This window comes from Callorhinchus milii, unplaced genomic scaffold (assembly GCF_018977255.1).
Source record: "Callorhinchus milii isolate IMCB2004 unplaced genomic scaffold, IMCB_Cmil_1.0 Scaffold1, whole genome shotgun sequence".
NCBI lineage: Eukaryota > Metazoa > Chordata > Chondrichthyes > Chimaeriformes > Callorhinchidae > Callorhinchus > Callorhinchus milii.
The window spans coordinates 114676050-114696967 of NW_024704742.1; the positions used below are offsets into that span (position 1 = coordinate 114676050).

General features: G+C 40.5%; 1 protein-coding gene and 1 pseudogene across 1 annotated transcript in view; one reads left to right on the plus strand and one right to left on the minus strand.

The window, feature by feature from the left end:
• Window positions 1–7181, plus strand: part of LOC103182679 (xanthine dehydrogenase) — a 58812-nt gene extending 51631 nt beyond the window's left edge. Inside the window, exons 27-30 of the mRNA XM_042334557.1 lie at window positions 518–655; window positions 2214–2361; window positions 3538–3718; window positions 6613–7181. Coding sequence (XP_042190491.1) covers window positions 518–655; window positions 2214–2361; window positions 3538–3718; window positions 6613–6680 — 535 coding nt within the window. The 3' untranslated portion in view covers window positions 6681–7181. The remainder of the gene's footprint in view (window positions 1–517; window positions 656–2213; window positions 2362–3537; window positions 3719–6612) is intronic.
• Window positions 7182–8642: 1461 nt separating this feature from the next.
• On the minus strand, window positions 8643–20576 carry LOC103182712 (annotated as a pseudogene).
• Between the last annotated feature and the right edge of the window lie 342 nt (window positions 20577–20918).

Here is a 20918-nt window from a genome sequence, read left to right on the forward strand (position 1 = left end):
AAACCGAAATCTGTCCTGTACTCCTCTCCACTCACTGCCTCTCACAGAGAAGCCCGGTTGAGATAAAAAAAACTTGTCTCATCACGGTTTCTCAGCCTAATGATGTTCCAAGATCAGAGATTATCAGACTACTCGGCCAATTATTGATTATTGGAGATAATTTACATCACTATCATCTGATGTGAAGTAGTAAAACAACAACAACAAGATTACATTTGTATAGCGCCTTTCATGTCGGGAGGACGTCCCAAGGCGCTGGGAATGTATGGTGTTCCCTTCGATGGACAGTCAATATCAGCATCAATAACTTGCATTACAGCACTCTATAGCTAACACTCTCTTCTCGCTAGCACTCTTCAAACAAGATAGGGTCTTGGAGCGCTAGACAGACATAATTCTCTCCACACTAAAAATGAGCTACATTGTTTTCAACATTGTGAATAATATTGATAGCTTTATCATTGTTCAAGGCTCTTGAGTGTTTCTTTTTTTAAATAATGGTGTGTTGCTTATGTAGGGTGTGGCCTGACGAACAACCTGACAATGGCCCTCAGTATAACTCATATGGCGTGACTGTGGCAGAGGCTGAACTCGATGTCCTCACTGGAGAGAACCAAATTGTCCAAGTGGATATCCTCTTTGACTGTGGAGAAAGGTAAAAGAGAAAGAATGGTTGAAATGTGTCAATGTATTAGTACAAACTAGGTTGTGGATGACGTGCCTCAGTCCTTCAGAATTCTCATCAATATCAGAAATTGGGGTCTGCTTCGAGGCAGTTTAATCTGCTGGTACCTTCCAAGGTGTACAAAATGATGTTTATCTTCAGATTTGTAAACAAAAGTATACGTTTTAAGTGTCTTATTTAATAAATGAAGTAGCAGAAGAAATAATCTTAGCTTTACATTTTACTCAGAGCTTACTTTGTTTTTTAAACAGTGGATTACATAGAGTTACCACCATAGAGTGATTATGGCCACGGAAACAGGCCATTCCTCCCAACTAATCCACGCTGGTGTTTATACTCCACACGAGCCCCAACCCCTCCTACTCCCCTCTCCTATACCCTCTATTCCCTGCTCCTTCATGTATGCATTATTTTTTAAATTATATATATATCTATAATTGTATAATTTTGGAATCCTGTAGCTCAGTGGTTAGAGCTCTCACCTTGCAAGTGAGAGGATCTGAGTTCAATTCCTGGGCAGGGCAAAATGTTGGGCAAGTTTCCTTACTCCAGACACCTCTGTTTACCTAGCAGTAAGTAGGAACCCAGTTGTTAGTCAATTGGCAGATCGCTTTTCCGTGGGTAATAATTCCTTCATAAAAAATAATAATAATTTGGTTACTCAATCCAAGACTGTTTGTGGGACACTGTTGTGCAATTGGCTGCTGCATTTCGCCCACAAAATATACAGTCAATTCACTTTACAGTATATTCTGTGAAGCGATTTGAGATGATTCAAAGATGTGATAAGGCACTATAATAATAATAATCCTTGCATTTGATATAGCGCTTTTCACATCTTCTAGACGTCTCAAAGCGCTTCACAGAATAGACTGTAAAGTGAATTGACTGTATTTTGTGCTAATAATGCTATATCAAATGCAAGGATTATTATTATTATTTATTAAATGACCTTCTCTTTCTGAATAGTGCCATGGGATCTTTAACATCGCATTTTCACATTTGGCAATTTGCAAAGAGCAGCACCTGCTCTGTGTATTAAATGCTTTATTGGCTCAATAAAGTCTACCACATTTCAAGAATATTTGTGCTGCAGAAATTCATTACAGGATAGTGTTCAATCCATGTAAAAACGACTCAGCCAGTAAATATATGATTGCCCACGGAAAAGCATTCTGCCAATCAACTAACAACTGGGTTCCTACTTACTGAGAGGTAAATAAAGGCATGTGGCGTAAGGAAATTTGCCCAACATTTCTCCCTGCCCAGGAATCGAACCCAGGTCCTCTCACTTGTGAGGTGAGTGCTCTAAGCTACAGGACTGCACTAAGTTGGTGTCTTAATTTAAGCATGTTCTGAAGAAGCAATGGTTGAGTGGAAGGAGCAGTGTGTGTCAATGTGTGTCAGAAACAGACCTTGGTTTCGGTGTGAGTAATGATCAGGGTTTGTGTGACCTCCTACTGTGGGATTGGCATCTCAGCCTGTGCTGAAAAATTAACAGAGATTCATCTTTCCTCCTGACCTGCAGTATGAACCCTGACATTGATATTGGACAAGTAGAAGGAGCCTTCATCATGGGCATGGGCTACTGGCTGACTGAGAAGATGGTCTACGACCCCAAGACTGGGTCTGTGCTGAATCCGGGGACATGGGAATATAAACCACCCTTCAGCAAGGTAAGCTTAGAATGTTTGTATACCAGGAAAAATATTTGAGGTGTAGTTTAGAGGACTTTGAAAAAAATATATATTTTTGATTTGTTAACAAGTGTGTGTCAATTTGGCTCAGTTGGTAGCACTGTCGCCTCTGAGTTAGAAGGTTGTCGGTTCAAACCCCACGTCGGGTCTTGGAACCATATAGTCATATATATTGACACTCCAATGGGGATATAATGCATTATCAAAAATGCTGTCCTACAGATGAGACATTAAACCAAGGTCCTGTCTGCCTGTTCAGGTGGACATTCAAGATCCCATGACATTATTTGAAAAGCAAATGGAGTTTACCCTGGTGTTCCAGCCAACAATCCCCCAAATAAAATTGATTACAATGCCATATCAACCTGTTTGTTCCCTCCGCTCAGCAGGCTCTGCCCTACTCCACGTTCCCCATCCAGCCCACCCCACCAACGGCGGTCGGGCCTGCAGCCTCTCTGCCCCCACCCTTTGGAACTCCATCCCACAGTCCATTTACGTTGCTCCCTCCCTTGCCTCCTTCAGGGCACGTCTCAAAACTTTTCTTTTCGACCGTGCCTGCGGCCACCCTCCTACTCCTACCCTCCCTGCCCTCCACTCCTCCTTCAGGGCTGTTTGTGGGACATTGCTCTAGCAAAATAGCTGCAGTAGTCATATACAAAATACACACAATCACACCATTTTACAGTATATCATTTAAAGTGATTTGAGATGTGTCAAATGTAATAAGGCACTGTATCAAATGCAAGGATTATTATTATAAGCTTCTTATAGTGACCAAAGTTTTGGTGATGGGTACAAGTGCTACTAACTGCTCGAAAATATCACTTAACATTGGATTTAGTGTACTTGTACACTTAGAAAAACAAAGTAATTGTGATCCATGCTGTAACTTCTTGTGATCTGAAATAACATAGAGCAAAAATTCAATTCAGATGCCGTGGCAAATTCTCTGTTGCCTTTTTGATATTCTTGAGTTGACTGCTTACTTGTTCAGGTGGGAAGTACATTTAATAAGCCAGGTCAACATTTAAAATAACAAGGCTGCAACATTAATTTCAGACAGATAGAAAATGTTGTACTCAGAATTTGTATGGTGTAAATGTGAATGGAACTTGTAGCAAATCGTGTTTGTTTTGTGTGTGTTTTGTCTGTCAGGATATACCTATCAGATTTAACATAGAGTTTCTTACCGATGCTCCCAACCCACTGGGTGTCCTCCGCTCCAAGGCTTCTGGTGAGCCTCCCCAGTGCATGTCCTGTTCAACCTTATTCGCTGTGAAACGTGCCATTGAGGCAGCCCGTGAGGACGTCGGGGACAAGTCCTACTTTCCACTACGTGAGTGTGCTCCGGGCTTCAGGACCCTACCCCACGTGAAGGGCGCTATATAAAGGGAGGCGCTTCTTCCCTTGCCTCCTTCAAGGCCAGTCTCAAGACCCTTCTCTTCGACAGTGCCTTTAGTCTCCCTCCCACCTCTCTGCCTTCCCTCACCCCTACACCACCCCTCCCCCATGCTCGGGCCCCGACACCTGACTGTTCACCGCTTTGAGACGTCCTCCCGACGTGAAAGGTGCTCTATAAATGTCATTTTGTTGCTGTTGTTGTAAATGCAAGTTGCTGTTGTTGTTATGCTCACTGGGAATACAAACCATTCGTGATAAACATTCAGGTAATGCTGACTATGGTGTTAAATAAGTTTGGTTAAATCACCCTTACGTTATGAGATAAGATATCGAAGCCATGAAATGTGGCTGTTGCTCTGCACAGCAAACAGATAATTCTTAAACCACCCTTAGATTTGAAACCACTTAAGCTGAGCCTCACACTGAAATTGTTATTAGTGCAGAAAATATATAAACTTCCCATCTCTTTCTCCAGTTTGTTGAACTCCTTAATATATAGAGGGAGTCTGAATTATAATGTAATAATGTCTTAAGGAAGTTTTTGAATAAAGTCACTCATAATCCACGAGATTGATGGACAAGAGCATTTGAATAAGAAACATTCTTTATGCGCTTGCATTGCCGAGTGCTATCATTTTATTCTAATATGTAAATATCTGGTATTTATATTTATTAATTAGCCTGTGTTCATTATTTCTGTCATTCTTTTCTAACCAGTGGGGAATACAGCTCATGATTGGCATAAGCAATAGGATCAGGATAGGGCCATACTTGAAGATATATATAGCATCAGATTGATTGCTACTATAATGATCAGGTTTTTAGTGGTAGAATGCAGAAAGACAGAAGGTAGTAAATATATAGTTACAATTGTACTTCACCACCCATTATAAAGACCTATATTGTGGAGTCCTGAAGCTCAGTGGTTAGAGCACTCACCTTGCAAGCAAGAGACCTGGGCTCGATTCCCAGCAGGGTGAAACCTTAGGCAAGTTTCCTTACTCCACACACCTGATACTAATCCCTCAAGGAAATAAATAAAATAACAATTTGGTCACTCAATCCACGACTGTTTGTGGGACACTGCTGTGCACAATTGGCTGCCGCGTTTCACACACAAATTTACAGTCAATTCACTTTACAGTATATTCTGTGAAGCGCTTTGAGATGTCGAGAAGATATGAAAAGCCCTATATCAAATGCAAGGATTATTATTATTATATTCACTTATTCTAGAAATACCTCATCCAAAAGAGAATTAATCTTGGCTGAAGGAAAGCAGTGTCAGGAAGTCAGCAACAGAGATTAAAATAGAACAAAGGAAATGATTCCTGCCCAAGTAATACCTTTTTACTTGACTAACCTTGTGAAGCACGAGGTATTTGAAACTAATTTAATTTTGTGCTTTTAATGTTGACCTTGAATTAATCTTGTTCATTGATATTTCCTGAAAAAATTCTATGATTCATCTACAACAACAACACCAATAACAAAATTACATTTGTAAAGTACCTTTCATGTTGGGAAGACGTTCCAAGGCGCTGAACAGCCAGGGATCAGGACCCAAGCGTGGGGGGCAGGGTTAGGATGAGGGAGGGCAGAGAGGTAGGAGGGCAGCTGAGAAAGGAGGGCCTGGAGTCATTACTTGAAGGAGGCACGAGAGGGAGCAAGGAAAAGGGATTGTGGGATGGAATGTCAAAGGGTGGGGGCAAAGAGGCTGGTTGGGCGGGTTGGGCAGGAGACCTGGAGCAGGCTGGAGCCTGCTGAGCGGAGGAAGCGGACAGGTTGATAGGGTCAGAGATGTAGGAAGGGCCAAGCCCATGGAGGGCCTTGAAAGTGAGGACAAGGATTTTGAATTCTATCCTCTGAGGGATGGAGAGCCAGTGGAGCCAGGCGAGGATGGGGGTGGTGGGGTCACGGAGCCTGGTGCGGGAGAGGACACAAGCAGCAGAATTCTGGATGATCTGCAGCTTGTGGAGGGAAGAGTTGGGGAGGGTAACAAGGAGGGAGTTTCCATAATCGAGTCTTGAGGTGACGAATGCGTGTATGAGGGATTCTGCGGCCTGAGGGGTGAGGCAGTGGCAGAGTCGGGCAATGTTGCGGAGGTGGAGGAAGACAGAGTGGGTCATGGCACGAGGGGAGAAAGGACAGTTGAGGGTCGAACAAGACGCCCAGGTTCCTGGCTGGTTTAGTAAAGTGGAGTGTGCATCCGTAGACTCTGATGCTGCCAGGATCTGAGGTGCGGAGGCGCTGGCGCGAGCCAATCAGGCAGACCTCGGTTTTGCTGACATTCAGCTGGAGAAAGTTGGTTCTCATCCAGGACTCATCCAGACCTAGTTTGCTGATTGAGCGAATTTGAACATTGTTTTTCCAAAACATCTGGTACAGTCAGGATCTCATAACGGTCTGTATATGGCATTTTCCGGAGGTTAAAGTATTTGGTAGCAGTGGTGATGTTACACTGGTGCTTATGGCACAATACATATCTCTAGTTATTATTAGATTAGACAAATTAAGTACATATGGGTTTTTTTAAATGGTGGAACAAAATCAATTTGAAAGCTAATTTCACTGCTCGCTGGCAGTTCACTGTATTGTGAGGACACGTTCTAAAATGTGGTTTAATGAAACACCAGGATATTTGTAATTCTCTCCAGAGAATAAGAGATATTACAAAAGTGACTGCGGAATTTAGCAATGCACTCAATCAGACACTGTGAAAGGATTTTTTTAAAAAATTCAATGACATTGAAGAGCAGGGAAAGATGGTTAATACATTAAAGCAATGGTTCTTGTCTAAACTTTTGTCACTCTGATGTTTTTCCACAGATGGACCTGCAACAGTTGATATCGTCCAGACAAACTGCCTTGTAGACTACAAGCAGTTTTCAATCTGAAATCAAGCCACTAATTTGTGCCAATGTACTGAACATACACAAGAGCTAGCTCTTTAATATACAGTCGTACTGCGATCTGCACTAATGTATCCACGGCAAGCATTCAATACAATGCTTATGAATGTAAAAAGAAAAAATATGCAATTGCATGAGACTGTTGGCTTATTCAAGATATTGTTTCAATATTCACACTGTGGTTGAGTGTATAGTTAGGTACATTGTATTTGGTTCTGATTCAACATAAAATGTAACTCGCTAGTTTAAAGGAAATAACTCCAGTTAGTGTTTTTCAACCATTGGGATCACATAGTTGGGGCTGGGGGTGGGAGTTGAGTGGAGGGTGCAGGTGCCAGCTAGTTCTTTTAATGTTTGAATGTATTGATTCTTTTGTAATCCTGTTAATTACTTCAGCAATGGAACATTTTGATTTTTAAAAAAATAACTGATATAACTCTTAATGATTTTCTCTGATCAAATTAAATGTTCAGTTCACTCCTGCAATGTATAGTTTTGTAATTATTTCTGATTTTGCACTTTGCTTATTTTTCCAGTTTTACATTAGTCCATGAGAACATACTGACGGAACAAGGTCATTCAGCCCCTCTAACCTGACCCGTATTTCCTGTGTTGTACCACTCCCTGGCTCAGTCTATTGCATCACAAACCCACTCTACTAATTGACTTTAACTGAGCTCATGTCTATCTGTTATGGTGGCTGTTAAAAAAATCCAGTGACACTAATTTAAAGGGGGTGGGGGGAGCATTTCTCCTGGTATCCTGGCCAACAATTCTCCAGATAAAATTGGTTATTTAACTTTGTGGCTATTTATAGGATATTGCTGTGTGCTAATTGGTTTCCATGTCATACAATACAAGTACGGACTATACAAATATAGTCACTGCACTCCACAAAAATGGCCTTCCTATAGCAGACTCCCATGACATGCATTAGATGGGAATAGCAAAATAATTGCTTAAAACCAGACTTCCATGATCAGACAACACTGAAAGCAAATTGTCACGAAGGTGAATAATGCGTTCTTCATCACATTCAATATTTTAGAAATTAGATAACTTTATACTTCCTTTTAAGTGAGCACAGTTTATTTCACTATAACATAAGCCAGTTTCAGAAGTATAGTATAGCAGGAGCTAAGTTATAATAATAATAATAATAATAATCCTTGCATTTGATGTAGCGCCTTAGCAAGGTTTGGAGCGCCTCACAGAATAAACTGTAAAGTGAATTGACTGTATATTTTGGGTTAAGAATCACTATACTTTGCAGGAAATCCTATGAAGCGCTTTGAGACGTCCTCCCAATATGAAAGGCGCTATATCAAATGTAAGGATTATTATTATAAACACTTCTTCAAGTGGGAAGCAGTGCAGTCGATCACAGCCTGGTATGTGTAAAGCCCTCTGACTTCCTAATTACTTAGTTTATCTTCCGTTGCCTCGCAACCAATGCAATGATAATAATCCTCACAATTAATATAGTACCTTTCACGTCAAGAAGGTGTCACAAAACGCTTCACATGATTTACTGTAAACTAGTGACTATTTTGTAGGTGAATACAGCATCCAATTTTCACACAATTGTCCCACAAACACCCATGTAGTGTGGATAGTCGGGAGCATTCACCCAAGGTCAGAGGACAGTAACTAGTGATCTAGTAAAGTCTAGGCAAGCTCTATTGTTTTTAGAAGCCATGCTCCCTGTCTACGTCTCCTTTTACCCTGCAAATTCTGTCACAAGAACGTATCAGCTTGATAATCTGCACAGTCATTGGGAACAGTACATTGTGGTTTGAAAAATGTACCCACAGGACATGCCACAACCAATGCTGAATAGTCCATGAATGGAATTGTAACAATGAATTGTTTTCATATCTAACAGAGGTACTTTGAGCAAAAAAAGCACTTTAGAGAAAAATTTCCCAAAGTTTGTGGGTTGAAGCCTTACATCGCGATGGACTTGGAACTCGTGTCGTCTCTCAGTTGACATTCCAATGCTGTAAAAACAGCATTTGACAAGAGTGATCCAATAGCCATTAAACTGCCAGATCAAACCCGCTAAGTTGCCTAATCGGAATTAACATTCTATAGGTCATATGTCATTTCACAGTTTAAATCTTCAAATTAACTGCAACAATGTTAATCGATTTGAAGGTGATGGGTACTGTCAACTAGCAAATTTGAAGTCATTTTAGAATTGGTCTCAAAGCCTTTGGATGCCTCTTACTCTCTAAAACCACTCAAGTATGCTGACTGACAGGTCTTGTAAACTTTATTCGCTGTTCAGATTGTTAGTTTACATTAAATAAAAACTTACCACAGATTATATAATATGTGTAGTACAGTAGAACCCTGTTATAACCTGCTTCATTACAACACAGATTCACCTATTGGGTTGTGGACCCCAACATTTACTTACCAATCACGTCCAAAAAGTGCACAGAAAGATGGCTGGTGTGCATCAAATCCTGTTGCTTTTTGTGTTAAAACACATCATCAAAATCTGGCTTGTTTTGAAACACAAGAGCACAAGAAACACAATGACGTGATTTGAAACATGACAATGTGCATAAGAAACACAGCCAACTTTTGAGCATGTGAGCAATGATATCATCAGGCATGTGATGGGTGAATTTACTATATGGAAGCACTGACGGCTCCTATTTGCCAAAATGCTTGAAATTAGCTACACAAAGAAATACAACAACCCACTTTGAGATGTCCTCCTGAGTTGAAAATGTAAGAATTTCTTATTACTGTATTTTCAACAAATAATTTCTCAACTGTATGTGTGGGTGTATGATAATAATAATAATCCTCGTATTTGATGTAGCGCTTTTCACGTCTTCTAGACGTCTGAAAGCGCTTTACAGAAAATACTGTAAAGTGAATTGACTGCATACTTGTGGACGAAATGAGGCAGCCAATTGCACACAGCAGTGTCCCATAAACAGTCGTGGATTGAGTGACCAAGTTATTATTGGGTTTTTTGAAGGATTATTATCCCCGGAAAAGCAGTCAACTAATCGACTAACAACCGGGTTCCTACGTACTGCTAGGTAAACAGGCGTGTGGAGTAAGGAAACTTGGCCAACAATGATCTTAGACTCTTGATAATCTATGTCAAATTGTTAAATATTTCAATATAATAAATGGTTCAAATAAATGCGAGGTTCCCCTTTTTGACTGCTGCAATCTATTTAACCTGTTGTGTCTCCCAATGATAGTTAGGTCTAGTTTGTCCATTGCTGTGTTCTGAGTCAGATAACGCACAAGCCTACAGAGAGGGATCAGATTCTCATCCCTAAACTCTTGGATTGCTGGAAACACTTCTTGTAAAAAGATAAGATATTGCCACAATTTAAAGACATTTGTTTATTGTCAGGGTGATACACTGGCATTTTTATTAAATTGATACGTGTTTAAGACATACACTTTTACAAGAAGTCATCCCCACGAAAAAAACATCTCATTGTTTCCAGCCCAAACATCTTCTCATGTAGGTACAGTCCAACCTTGTGACCCATTCACTTCCTGCTGTGGCAAAGGAGTCATCAGAAGGGCATCAAATCATTAATATAGTATGAGCAATGTGTCCACTGAAATGTGCTCATACCTCTTTGGGAGTGGAAGAGGTTAGAAAACAGTAAGGAGCTTCTTTTTAAAAACAATTTATGCCCTGCAGCTCTTAGCCTCGCGAGATTCTTGCTTTACAGTAAACCGCTTCAGACTAAAAGTATTTTATTATTAATGTTTTAATAAAAGATTCCATGGATTCTTTTGTCCTCCCTCTGGTCCAATGCATTGACCAATTTGTAATCACTTTGATGATAGTGAATGGAAGAGATCATGATGTGAACAGCATGCAATACGCTATATTGAATAATTAGAGCTTCATTTGACAACAAGGGAATATTGAAGAAAGTCCCATTAATGTCTTTAATATGTCCTGGACTTGATTTTCTACAAAATCTGTGCAGCATAAGTAAGGGTTGTGCTTGCTGCATCGTTATTTTCTATAAATAAAACCGTACCCTTTGTTTAGCATTACTTCATCAACATTCAGAGGAACTACTTCACCCAGAGTATAGTGAGATTGTGGAACTCACTGCCTGAAATGGTGGTTGAAACAGATGGTGTAGATGCATTCAAGAGAAAGTTAGACCCTCACATGGGGGAGAGGGGAATAGAAGGGTATGAGAGAGAGTAAGGAGTTTATCTTTATAACTGTAAATCTTTGTAAATCGTACAAAAATGTTTAATTGTAATTTTGGGGCCAATGTAAAAAAAAATTGTGTGGTGTCCCACCACAAGGCCGAACTCCAATATGATTCATTACCGTGGGAGGGGGGAAGAGCAAAGTGGAGCCTTCTTGTAGCTGGGCCAAGGTGATGTGATAACAATGGAATGTTAGAATTGAGTCAACCCTCTGTGGTGATCTCGATGGTCCAGTTCCTGACCCAGGTGGGTCTGCAGTATTCCAGGGAACTGCTGATGGCAGCACAGCCAGCCTGGCTCATCAGCAGGACTCGCAGGGGCAAACCAGTCAATGGTGGCAAGGAATCATCCCACTCATTTCCTATTCATGAAAGACGAAGCCCTAATTAATGGGTAGTACTGAACATTTGTGGAGTCCTGTAGCTCAGTGGTTATAGCACTCGCCTTGCAAGCGAGACACCTGGGTTCAATTCCAGGCAGGGCGAAACCTTGGGCAAGTTTCCTTACTCCACACGCCTAATAATAATCCCTCCAAAACAAAACAATAATAAATTGGTCATTTTCCATCCACGACTGTTTGTGGGACGCTGCTGTGCGCAATTGGCTCCTGCATTTCGCCCACAAATATACAGTCAATTCACTTTACAGTCTATTCTGTGAAGCGCTTTGAGACGTTGAGAAGACGTGAAAAGCGCTATATCAAATGCAAGGACTATTATTTTTTATTACAACATTGATGGCAATAGCTCTTAAATCTCACCTCTGAACGATCAATGCGGTCCAGGTTAGAAATATCATAAATGTCTCTGACAGCAGCAGTGTCCGCACCACCAGTACCACATTTCTGCAGTCGCAGATTATCCAGGACTTTGAAAAGCGAGAGTCCTGAATAAATATAGTGACTGTCTCGTAATTCTCCAAATACAATGGGATGTGCCAGCTTTCACTGGCAGTGTCCAGACTTAACAACAGAACCAAGAATGGGGCTTATAATAAAACATTTGGAAACCTATTTGAGAAAGGTCCGTAAGCCGCATAAGCAATATTTTTGTGTTTTCCTTCCAGAAACATAACATAGCATTCATGGGTTAATTCATGGATTCCCTGCGAATGTGGCGGGGTGGGGGGGTGGTGCAGGTGAAGTTGGCCCATGGGCCACCAGTTGGACCACCTTCCCAGGTCTTTCCCCATTTCCCTAAATAGAGACTGAAGAAGTGGCCTGAATAGTGAGATGCCGACTAGGTAAGGTTCTACTGTATCAATTTCTTACAATGTCAGAGCAAAGTCATACATGGTTCCTCCTAAGGATCGAATTTCCACCTCATCTTAACCTCTAAAATTTAAGATTGTGCAGATTTGTAGGAAATTGTTCAATTCAGTCTCAATATGCAAGCTCTTTTCTGTAGTCCTTATAAAAGACCGGCTTTCGAATCAGGACTGAATTTCAATTGTTTCACCATTCAGGAAAATCTTAAATTCTTAGAATAAACAGTTATACCAGGTGGAATTTCAGGCCTTTGATTCAAAGAGATCAACAAACAATCTTTCATGAAGACTATATCGCTTATTTCATTGGAACATTGCTATATGTTAATTGGCTGTCATGATTGTCATCAAAATATATCTTCACTGCATTTTAGAGTAGATCCTGTGAAGTGCATTGAGGTGTTTTTCCAACATGAAAAGCGCTGTATAAAATGGAAGGATTATTATTATTATTAATGCCTATAAAATGTATTGTGTTATGATACTGAAATCGCATACAGATCACTTACCTTACTGAGGTTAGGAAGCCTGACGTGCATTCCTGCAAGTAACCCAGTACCCAGGTTGGAAGGGCAGTTGAGGATATATCCTAAATGTTCATTCCACATGAACTCCCAGCGTTAGTCATGGATCATGTTTTCAACCTGTAAGGAAAGAGAGGGCTTTATTTCTTTGAAATGTGGCAGTGTTTGTAACTTGTTAAATGTGAAAAATTGTGATGCAGCTTAACTGATTCGATGTCTTATTGAATTGTAAGAAACACTAATATTCCCAGTCAATAACTGAAAAGTGGCCATGAGTATTAATCCTCCACAATCCACACCTTTCTTTAATTTTGATACAATAGTTGGAGTTGAAGCCAGTCTGGAGATTTTGGCGCCATTGTCATTGTTGCTTAAGTATCTAACAAACATCCTTGTTGCTGCCAGTTGTGAAATGCTGACTTTAAATCCGCTTCATGAGATACAGGCATAATTGACCATTCACTTCATGGCTGTTTGAGGGACTTTGCTGTGCTCAAATTGTCTGCTGAATTCACCCTCAAATCACACACAGTCCCTCTGACTTACAGTGCATCCTGTGAAGCGCTTTCGGACGTCCTCCCAATATGAAAGCGCTCACCAAATGTAAGGCTTTGGGCCTGACCATTGTGCCATAATCAGGACGGAAGGGGAAGTGGTCACAGCAGTGGAATAATAGTACTCAATGTTGTCAATTGCCACCAGGTCAATTTCTGTGGTCACACTGTTCCCGAGGATCTCTGATCGACATCTATAACGGAGGTTGTTCCATGCAATTGGTTGAATTACTTCCTTCAGTCCTCGACAAAATCTGCCAAATACTCGCCTCATGTTCTCCATAGAGATAATGTGCAAATGATCTTCCTCATTGATCCATATCAAGAATGTCTTATCGGAGTTGTCCCTATCATAAAACATTCATAAAATATAATTCAATGGACAAAATACATTGGATTCACAGAACCCATTTTGCTCTTGTTCTTAGTTCTAACTCCACATGTTCAAAAGGGGAGAAATTCCACCTGGGTCTTTGATTTACTCTATGTAGCATTTTAGAATAACCAGAATTTGACAAATTGATTAATTCAGTTTTACCTTTCAAGTCAGTTTTCTGTAGTTGTTAACATCAGTGTAACTGGGTTTGACTAAACCAAACTCCCAGAGGACAGATATTCCTCTATGATAAGCATAACTGTGTAAGTGCCTCAGGGCTGAATGAAAGCTGCATTCTGAGTGAAGTGGCAGAATATTGGAACTGTTTTTATTAATGTCAAAAAATTTGAGAAATTATGAATGCAAACATTAATTCTGAATGTTTCCTGTAAGAAATGATTGCTTGAGTTTTCCAGTTGACAGAATGCCTGGCAGTGTATGTCTACAACAACAACAACAAGATTCCATTTATAGAGCGCCTTTCACGTCGGGAGGACGTCCCAAGGTGCTGTACAGTTGGGTCAGGACCCGAGAAGGGGGGAAATGGTCAGGGTGAGGGAAGGGAGGGAGCGAGGAGGGGGTAGAGAGTCGAGAGGGGAGCTGAAGGCACGGTCAAAGAGAAAGGTCTTGAGACCGGCCTTGAAGGAGGAAAGGGAGGAAGCAAGGCAAAGGCACTGGGGGATAGAGTTCCAGAGCCTGGGGGCTGAGAGGCTGAAGGCACGGCCACTGATGGTAGGGCGGTTGGGGCGGGGGATGTGGAGTAGACCGGAGCCAGAGGAACGGAGGGTACGGGCAGGTAAGTAGGGGGATAGTAGGTTGGAGAGGTAGGAGGGAGCAAGGCCGTGAATGGCCTTGTAGGTGAAGATGAGGATCTTGAAATTGATCCTCTGGGGGATGGGGAGCCAGTGGAGGCGAGCGAGGGTGGGAGTGATGTGGTCGCGAAGCCTGGTGCGGGACAGTACACGAGCTGCAGAGTTCTGAATGACCTGCAGCTTGTGGAGGGAGGTGCCGGGAAGGCCGGCGAGGAGAGAGTTCCCATAGTACAGCCTTGAGGTGATAAAGGCGTGGACCAGAGTTTCAGCAGCGTGAGGGGTGAGGTAGTGCCGTAGTCTGGCGATGTTCCGGAGGTGATGGAAGGCGGTGCCAGTTGTGGTGCGGATATGAGGGAGAAAGGACAGCTCAGGGTCGAACAGAACCCCGAGGTTCCTGACTGCTTTGAGAGGTGGAGAGTGCAGCCTTGGATGCTGATGCTGTCAGCCCCTGAGGTGCGGAGGCGCTGACGTGAGCCAATCAGGAGGGCCTCAGTTTTGCGCACGTTGAGCTGAAGAAAGTTGTCTCTCGTCCAGGACTCGATGTCGGACAGGCAGCTGTCAGGACATCGGTGATCGTGGAGTTGAGGGTAGAGGAGGAAAGGTAGAGTTGGGTGTCTTCCGCATACATGTGGAAGTTAACCCCATGTCTGCGGATGATGTCACCAACTTGTAGCTACAAAACATAGCCGTGTGCAAACCTTAATTTACAACAGATATTAGTTTGCAAAGATCTGTTTCAATGCTTCATTGGAAAAGAGAAATAGGTGACTCAGAATATATCGACAATCTATAAAAGCCAAGAGTTATCCTGTTTAATGATATACAGCAGCTGATTTAGTGAAGTAGACCAGAATTACTCCAAACATATACTCTATAGGTCATAAACATTAGGTCTAAACCAGGTCTAACTTAGTGATAATCTGATACCACATCACAGATATTAGATACCTTTGATAAGGTCAGCAAAGAGATAGCAATTGTTAGCCTTCTTGAAGCAGATAAATGGAATGGCTACAAGTACTATTAAAAGATCCAAGGTAATTCCTGGTGCTTCACTGAAGAAAATAGCTTAGGGACTAACAAGTGAATTGTTTCTCTGCGTAATAAGGAGAAGAAGGTTTTTTTTTCAAAGGCGGTTGGAGGTAACAATGTTGTTTTTCCATTGCTGGCCCCACATTATGGAAAATCAACTTTATCTTTGTTAAAATCAAAAAAGGCTGACTGTTCAAGTTAGGTTTTTTTTTGGTCAGCCTGGTGTCTGACACTTGCTGAAACCCATCATCGTACCAAACCAGAGTTCTTTCCATCCCACTTATACATGGAATTTCCACAGGTATTTGTTGAAATGGAAAGCATACTTTCTTTGGAGGGCATACCCTGCTTACATAATTCCAGAGAGTTTTAGGTGTAGGTTGGCAAGAGCCAAGGCTTGAGAAGCCCAGAATGTGTGTTGGGATACTGCTGGAGTCTAAACATCCAAAACCACATAGCTTTCCATTAGAAGCACTGTTGGCCAAGCTTTCTCACTGTTCTCCAGCTAGGACCACCCTATCCATTAGAGCATTTGGCATCACTGCTTAATCTAGGTTCTCATGTGAGCATCTTCATCAAATAAACGTGATTGTTGTGAAGCTAACTCTGCCTCCACAGTGATCAGCAACAGAACAGTGTAGGCGAGAGCCCTCCTTTCCTGCATTTGCTTCCTGTGTTTCCCATCTCATTCTTCCGGGGATAATAATCCCTTCAAAAATAATAATAATAATAATTTGGTCTCTCAATCCACAACTGCCGCGTTTCGCCCACAAAACACACAGTCAATTCACTTCACTGTGTAACTAACGCTTTGAGATGTCTAAACAATGTGATAAGGCACTATATCAAATACAAGGATTATTATTATTATTGATCTTGGACATTGCAAATAGGCCTCTCTGCGCTAGGAACTCAGATCTAGCACAGAATGGCATTAAACCAGGCTTTCTGGGTCACAATGATTCTGTTCCATACTAGTCAGTGCCTTTACAATTCAAACCACAACAGGAAGTATTAGTGTTGTATCTGTAAATGTAGTGAAGCATTTTACTGAATAATTGGTGTAACTATTCACATCCTTAAACAACAAAATAAACTTTCAAATGTTCTGAAACTGTTATAAGAAAATATATATAAAGATATGATTACATCTTTAGTTCAGTACAGTGTGCACATGTACCAGTCCCGACACCTTAGGACAGGGAAACATTTGCATGTGTAAGGAATGCTAGTTGAAAGCGAGATGGTAATAATAATAATCATCCTTGCATTTGATATAGAGCATTATCACATCATCAACAAGCACTTCACAAGACTTACTATACAGTGTAGTGTCTGTGTATTTGTAGATGAACAATACCTATTGTATGTTAATGCCTGTTGACAGCACATTATTCAAAATTAAACAAATAGAGGAGCAATAATCTCAAAAAGATATGCACTATTAGTTCCAAGCATTACCAATGTGAAAATAGATCAACTGAAATGATCTTGCTATTCCAGGCAGGGCGAAACCTTGGGCAAGTTTTCTTACTCCACGTGCCTAATAATAATCCCTCTAAAACAAAACAATAATAAATTGGTCATTTTCAATCCACAACTGTTTGTGGGACTCTGCTGTGCGCAATTGGCTGCCGCGTTTCGCCCACAAATATACAGTTAATTCACTTTACAGTCTATTCTGTGAAGCGCTTTGAGACGTCGAGAAGACATGAAAAGCGTTATATCAAAATGCAAGGATTATTATTATTATTATTATTTGGGTTTATGCTACAGTGATAAGATGCTTCCCTCTAGTGGATAGCTCTGGCTAAATATCCTGCATTCGTCTTGGGGCAATTAATTGAATGGCCAATTAATCTGGTGAATTGTTGGCTAGGGCAGGTATTGTGAAGTGCTTCAAGAGGCATTAATAATGTGATAGGACTCTATATCAAATGTAAGGTTTATTATTATTATCTAGCTGTCAACTACCATTCCCTACACGTGGAAATGATTCCTTGTCCTAAGGTTTTAGGCCTGGTAAATGTGCACACTGTATTGAACTAAAGATGTAATCATATCTTTATACAACAACAACAACAACAACAACAACTTGCACTTATTTGGCGCCCTCCACACAGGGTAGCATCTCAGAGCACTTAAAATAATAACTTGCATTCCTATAGCATTGTTTATATAGTCAAAACCTTAATGGGTACGTTGGTCCTAGCTGGATAATCAGTGAAAAAGCTGGTTAGACTCCAGCAATACTCCAATGCACACTCTGGAGTCCCCAAACTTGGCTCTTGTCAACCTGCGCCTAATGCTCTCTGGAATTAGGTAAGCAGAACATGCCCCTGCAGGGAGAGAACTCAGCTTCCATTCCAGCAAATATTTCTGGGATGCATGGAGCTCTCAGTTTGGTTTGGATACCCTTAAGCATGGTGATGGATTTTCTGCATGTGTCAGACACCCGACTGACCCCAAAAAATCCATTTCGCACCTCGTTGAACATTGAGACAATAGTGGCTGACATTCAGAATGAAAGGATGTACATAGGCAGTGCATTTTTTCTATTTTAATGAGAACTGAGAACCAAATTCCACAAGCATCTGGTCAATCTCTGACCAAACCAAAAGAAACTAGCAGACGAGAGATTGGTTTATTAAACAGAAAGTGGTCCTAACTCGCAGTATTAGGAAAGGGCAAAACGTTAACCATACACTGGTACACAATATAAGGTCCTTGTGTTCATTGTCACCATGGCTTTTTCATTACCACGTCATTAATAGTGTCAACAGTGTCAACACCAAACATCTAAGAAGATATGAATAGTTGTTTCCGGGAAATATAGATAGTCGTCACAGAGAGAATATTAGCCACAAACAATAATTGCCAGTTCCATCCAGTATGGACAAGGGTTGATAGGACATTACGTTCATCAAAGTTCCCCTGTGTGATCTGTGAAAGTCATAAAATAGAATTGTGACTTGGAACCTGAACTGAACTACAGACAGCACAAGAGGAATGGTGGGTCTTAATACAGCTGGAGTGAAATACACAGGTTAAACACAGGAGGAAGTTTGTGAGAATAAAACACATCTTAATATCTTTGATTTTTCAAAAAAAAAGTTTCCAATGGCAAGAGATAATGATGAACTGTCAGGTCAACTTGACTCAAAAGTTCCTTTTCCTATGCTCGTAGAGAATCATTGCTCGTAATCATGCAGAACTCCACAGTCTCTTGGCCAAAGGAAGGGTGACATTTTTACTAAAAGTCACAAATTCAATACTGATCCAGATTAAATCAGCAATGGAAAGAAAAAGAAAAAAATGCAGTCAGTATTGAACCATATTTATCCCAATTCAAAAAGATATTGATACTTAGCAAAGGTTTCGAGTCAATTAATGAAACTTTCTGAAAAATGCAAACAGGAAATAGAGTACATGTTGTTGGTGAAATTCGAAAAAGAAAATACATACTATAACGTTATGTGATTTAACATCAGAACCACCATAAAGGCTTAAATCTCTCTCTTCTTCCCCAGCTTGATCTGTTCTTTTTACTTAGCTTAGACCTACCTTTGAGGTTTCCAGATTTGTGTAAAGCCACGTGACATTTGGGATATAGCCATTGTGCCTCTCCTTAGTAACCTTGTTGAAAAGCTCAGCAAAAACCTGCATTCCAATGAAAATATATTTTAATTTTTTTATTAAATTGTTAGTGAACATTGTTCATTCATTTAACTGTAATCCCTTATATTAATCATGTATAACATATGTTATATCCCTCCAACATAGCATAAGGGGTGATATTTGCAGTTTGTGTGTTATTTATCAATTAAATGTGCCAGAGGCAGAACACTCTGATGCTGGTCTGAGTTGTAAAAGTGCTTCGCAGGATGTACTATAAAGTGTAACTAATGTATACTTGTAGGCAAACAAGGCAGTCCATTTGCACACAGCAATGTCTCACAAACTGCCGTGAAGTGAATGGTCAATTATATTTGAGAGATTGTTGGTGGTGACACCAGACACTACTCCCAAATCTTTGATTTATACTCTATCCTTCTGCTGAAGCAAACCAGTATTTTACTTCCATTGGTTTTCTTTATTGCACCAAAGTACTGAGTAAATGATCTATATCTATATAGAATATCCTAAGATCTATCTATTAAAATCTATAATAATAGAAACACATCTATATTATATCTATAAGATATTTTCTGATAAACACAATGTACGACTGTTCCATTCAACACATTTTGGTTCTTTGTTCCTGTGCTAATTATATATATATATACATATCAACATTGAACTGCATCTGCACTCCACTGGCCTAATTACAAAAGAGAGCAAAAAGGTTCAAGAAATTTGAATTTAACGTAATCAGTATCCATAATCAGTTTATTACAAGAGTCCTCCTATTTTCTCACTAATTTCCCCCTTCCTATTCATCCACCCTAACTGCACCTACATGTAGGAACATCAGAACAGGAGTAGGCCATTCAGCTCCTCGAGCCTGTTCTGCCATTCTACTAGATCATGGCTGATCTGTACCTCAACTCCAATTTTGATCACGTTGGATGACTTATAACAGTTAGCAAGATTAGGAGAGGTTACTTCCCTCAATCTCTATTTTAAACTAAAATGCATATTTATCAAGCATTCACAGAGAATGCCACATACAACTGTAAAGCTATATTTCTATGTGAAATTTGTCTGTCTCATTCATCCATACAAATACATACTGTACAGTAAAATCCTGTGAAGTGCTTTCAGAGGTGCTCCCGAAGAATATTATATCAAATGTAAGGATTATTATTAGAAAACTATTTATTTTAGACAGATACACGATTAAGTACATGAGGATTATAATGTCTTGTGAGTATTTGGATGGCTTATTATTATGCTATCCAAATACTCATGACCAGAACTGCTGTGAATTGTGACAGTGTCAATTGATTTTTGAGTCTTGTGATCCCTGCCCTTTGTAAACTAGATGTAACGCAAAGCACCACACAGCTCTGGGTTAGGCATTATGCTCTGGTGTTGGATACCTTGGAGGATACATCATCTACCTCTGAAAGGTTGTCACACTGAAATCTCTCCATGACATTAGCCAGTGGTTAGTACCCCAGTCCCCACTGCTGCTAGCAGCATTGTGGTCTTACGGCTGCTCAGTATCTGACAGAATGTGCTTCCATCCTATCCGTAGCTGGATCTACTTAAGGTAGAAAAGCTTAGATTTATTTCTAACATTTCATTCTTAATTGTTGTTATATTTCCCACTCTAGTTTTCTCGACTCTCCTGAAGGTGTTGAAATATATTGGTGTCAATTGCCATTTCCTGGCAGAGACGAGGCATTCATTTCAAAAGCAGAATGTTCTACCAAGCTCCCGTACTGAAATGAATCAGTCAGAGTATTTCAGTTCTAATCATACTGGCTTGTGAT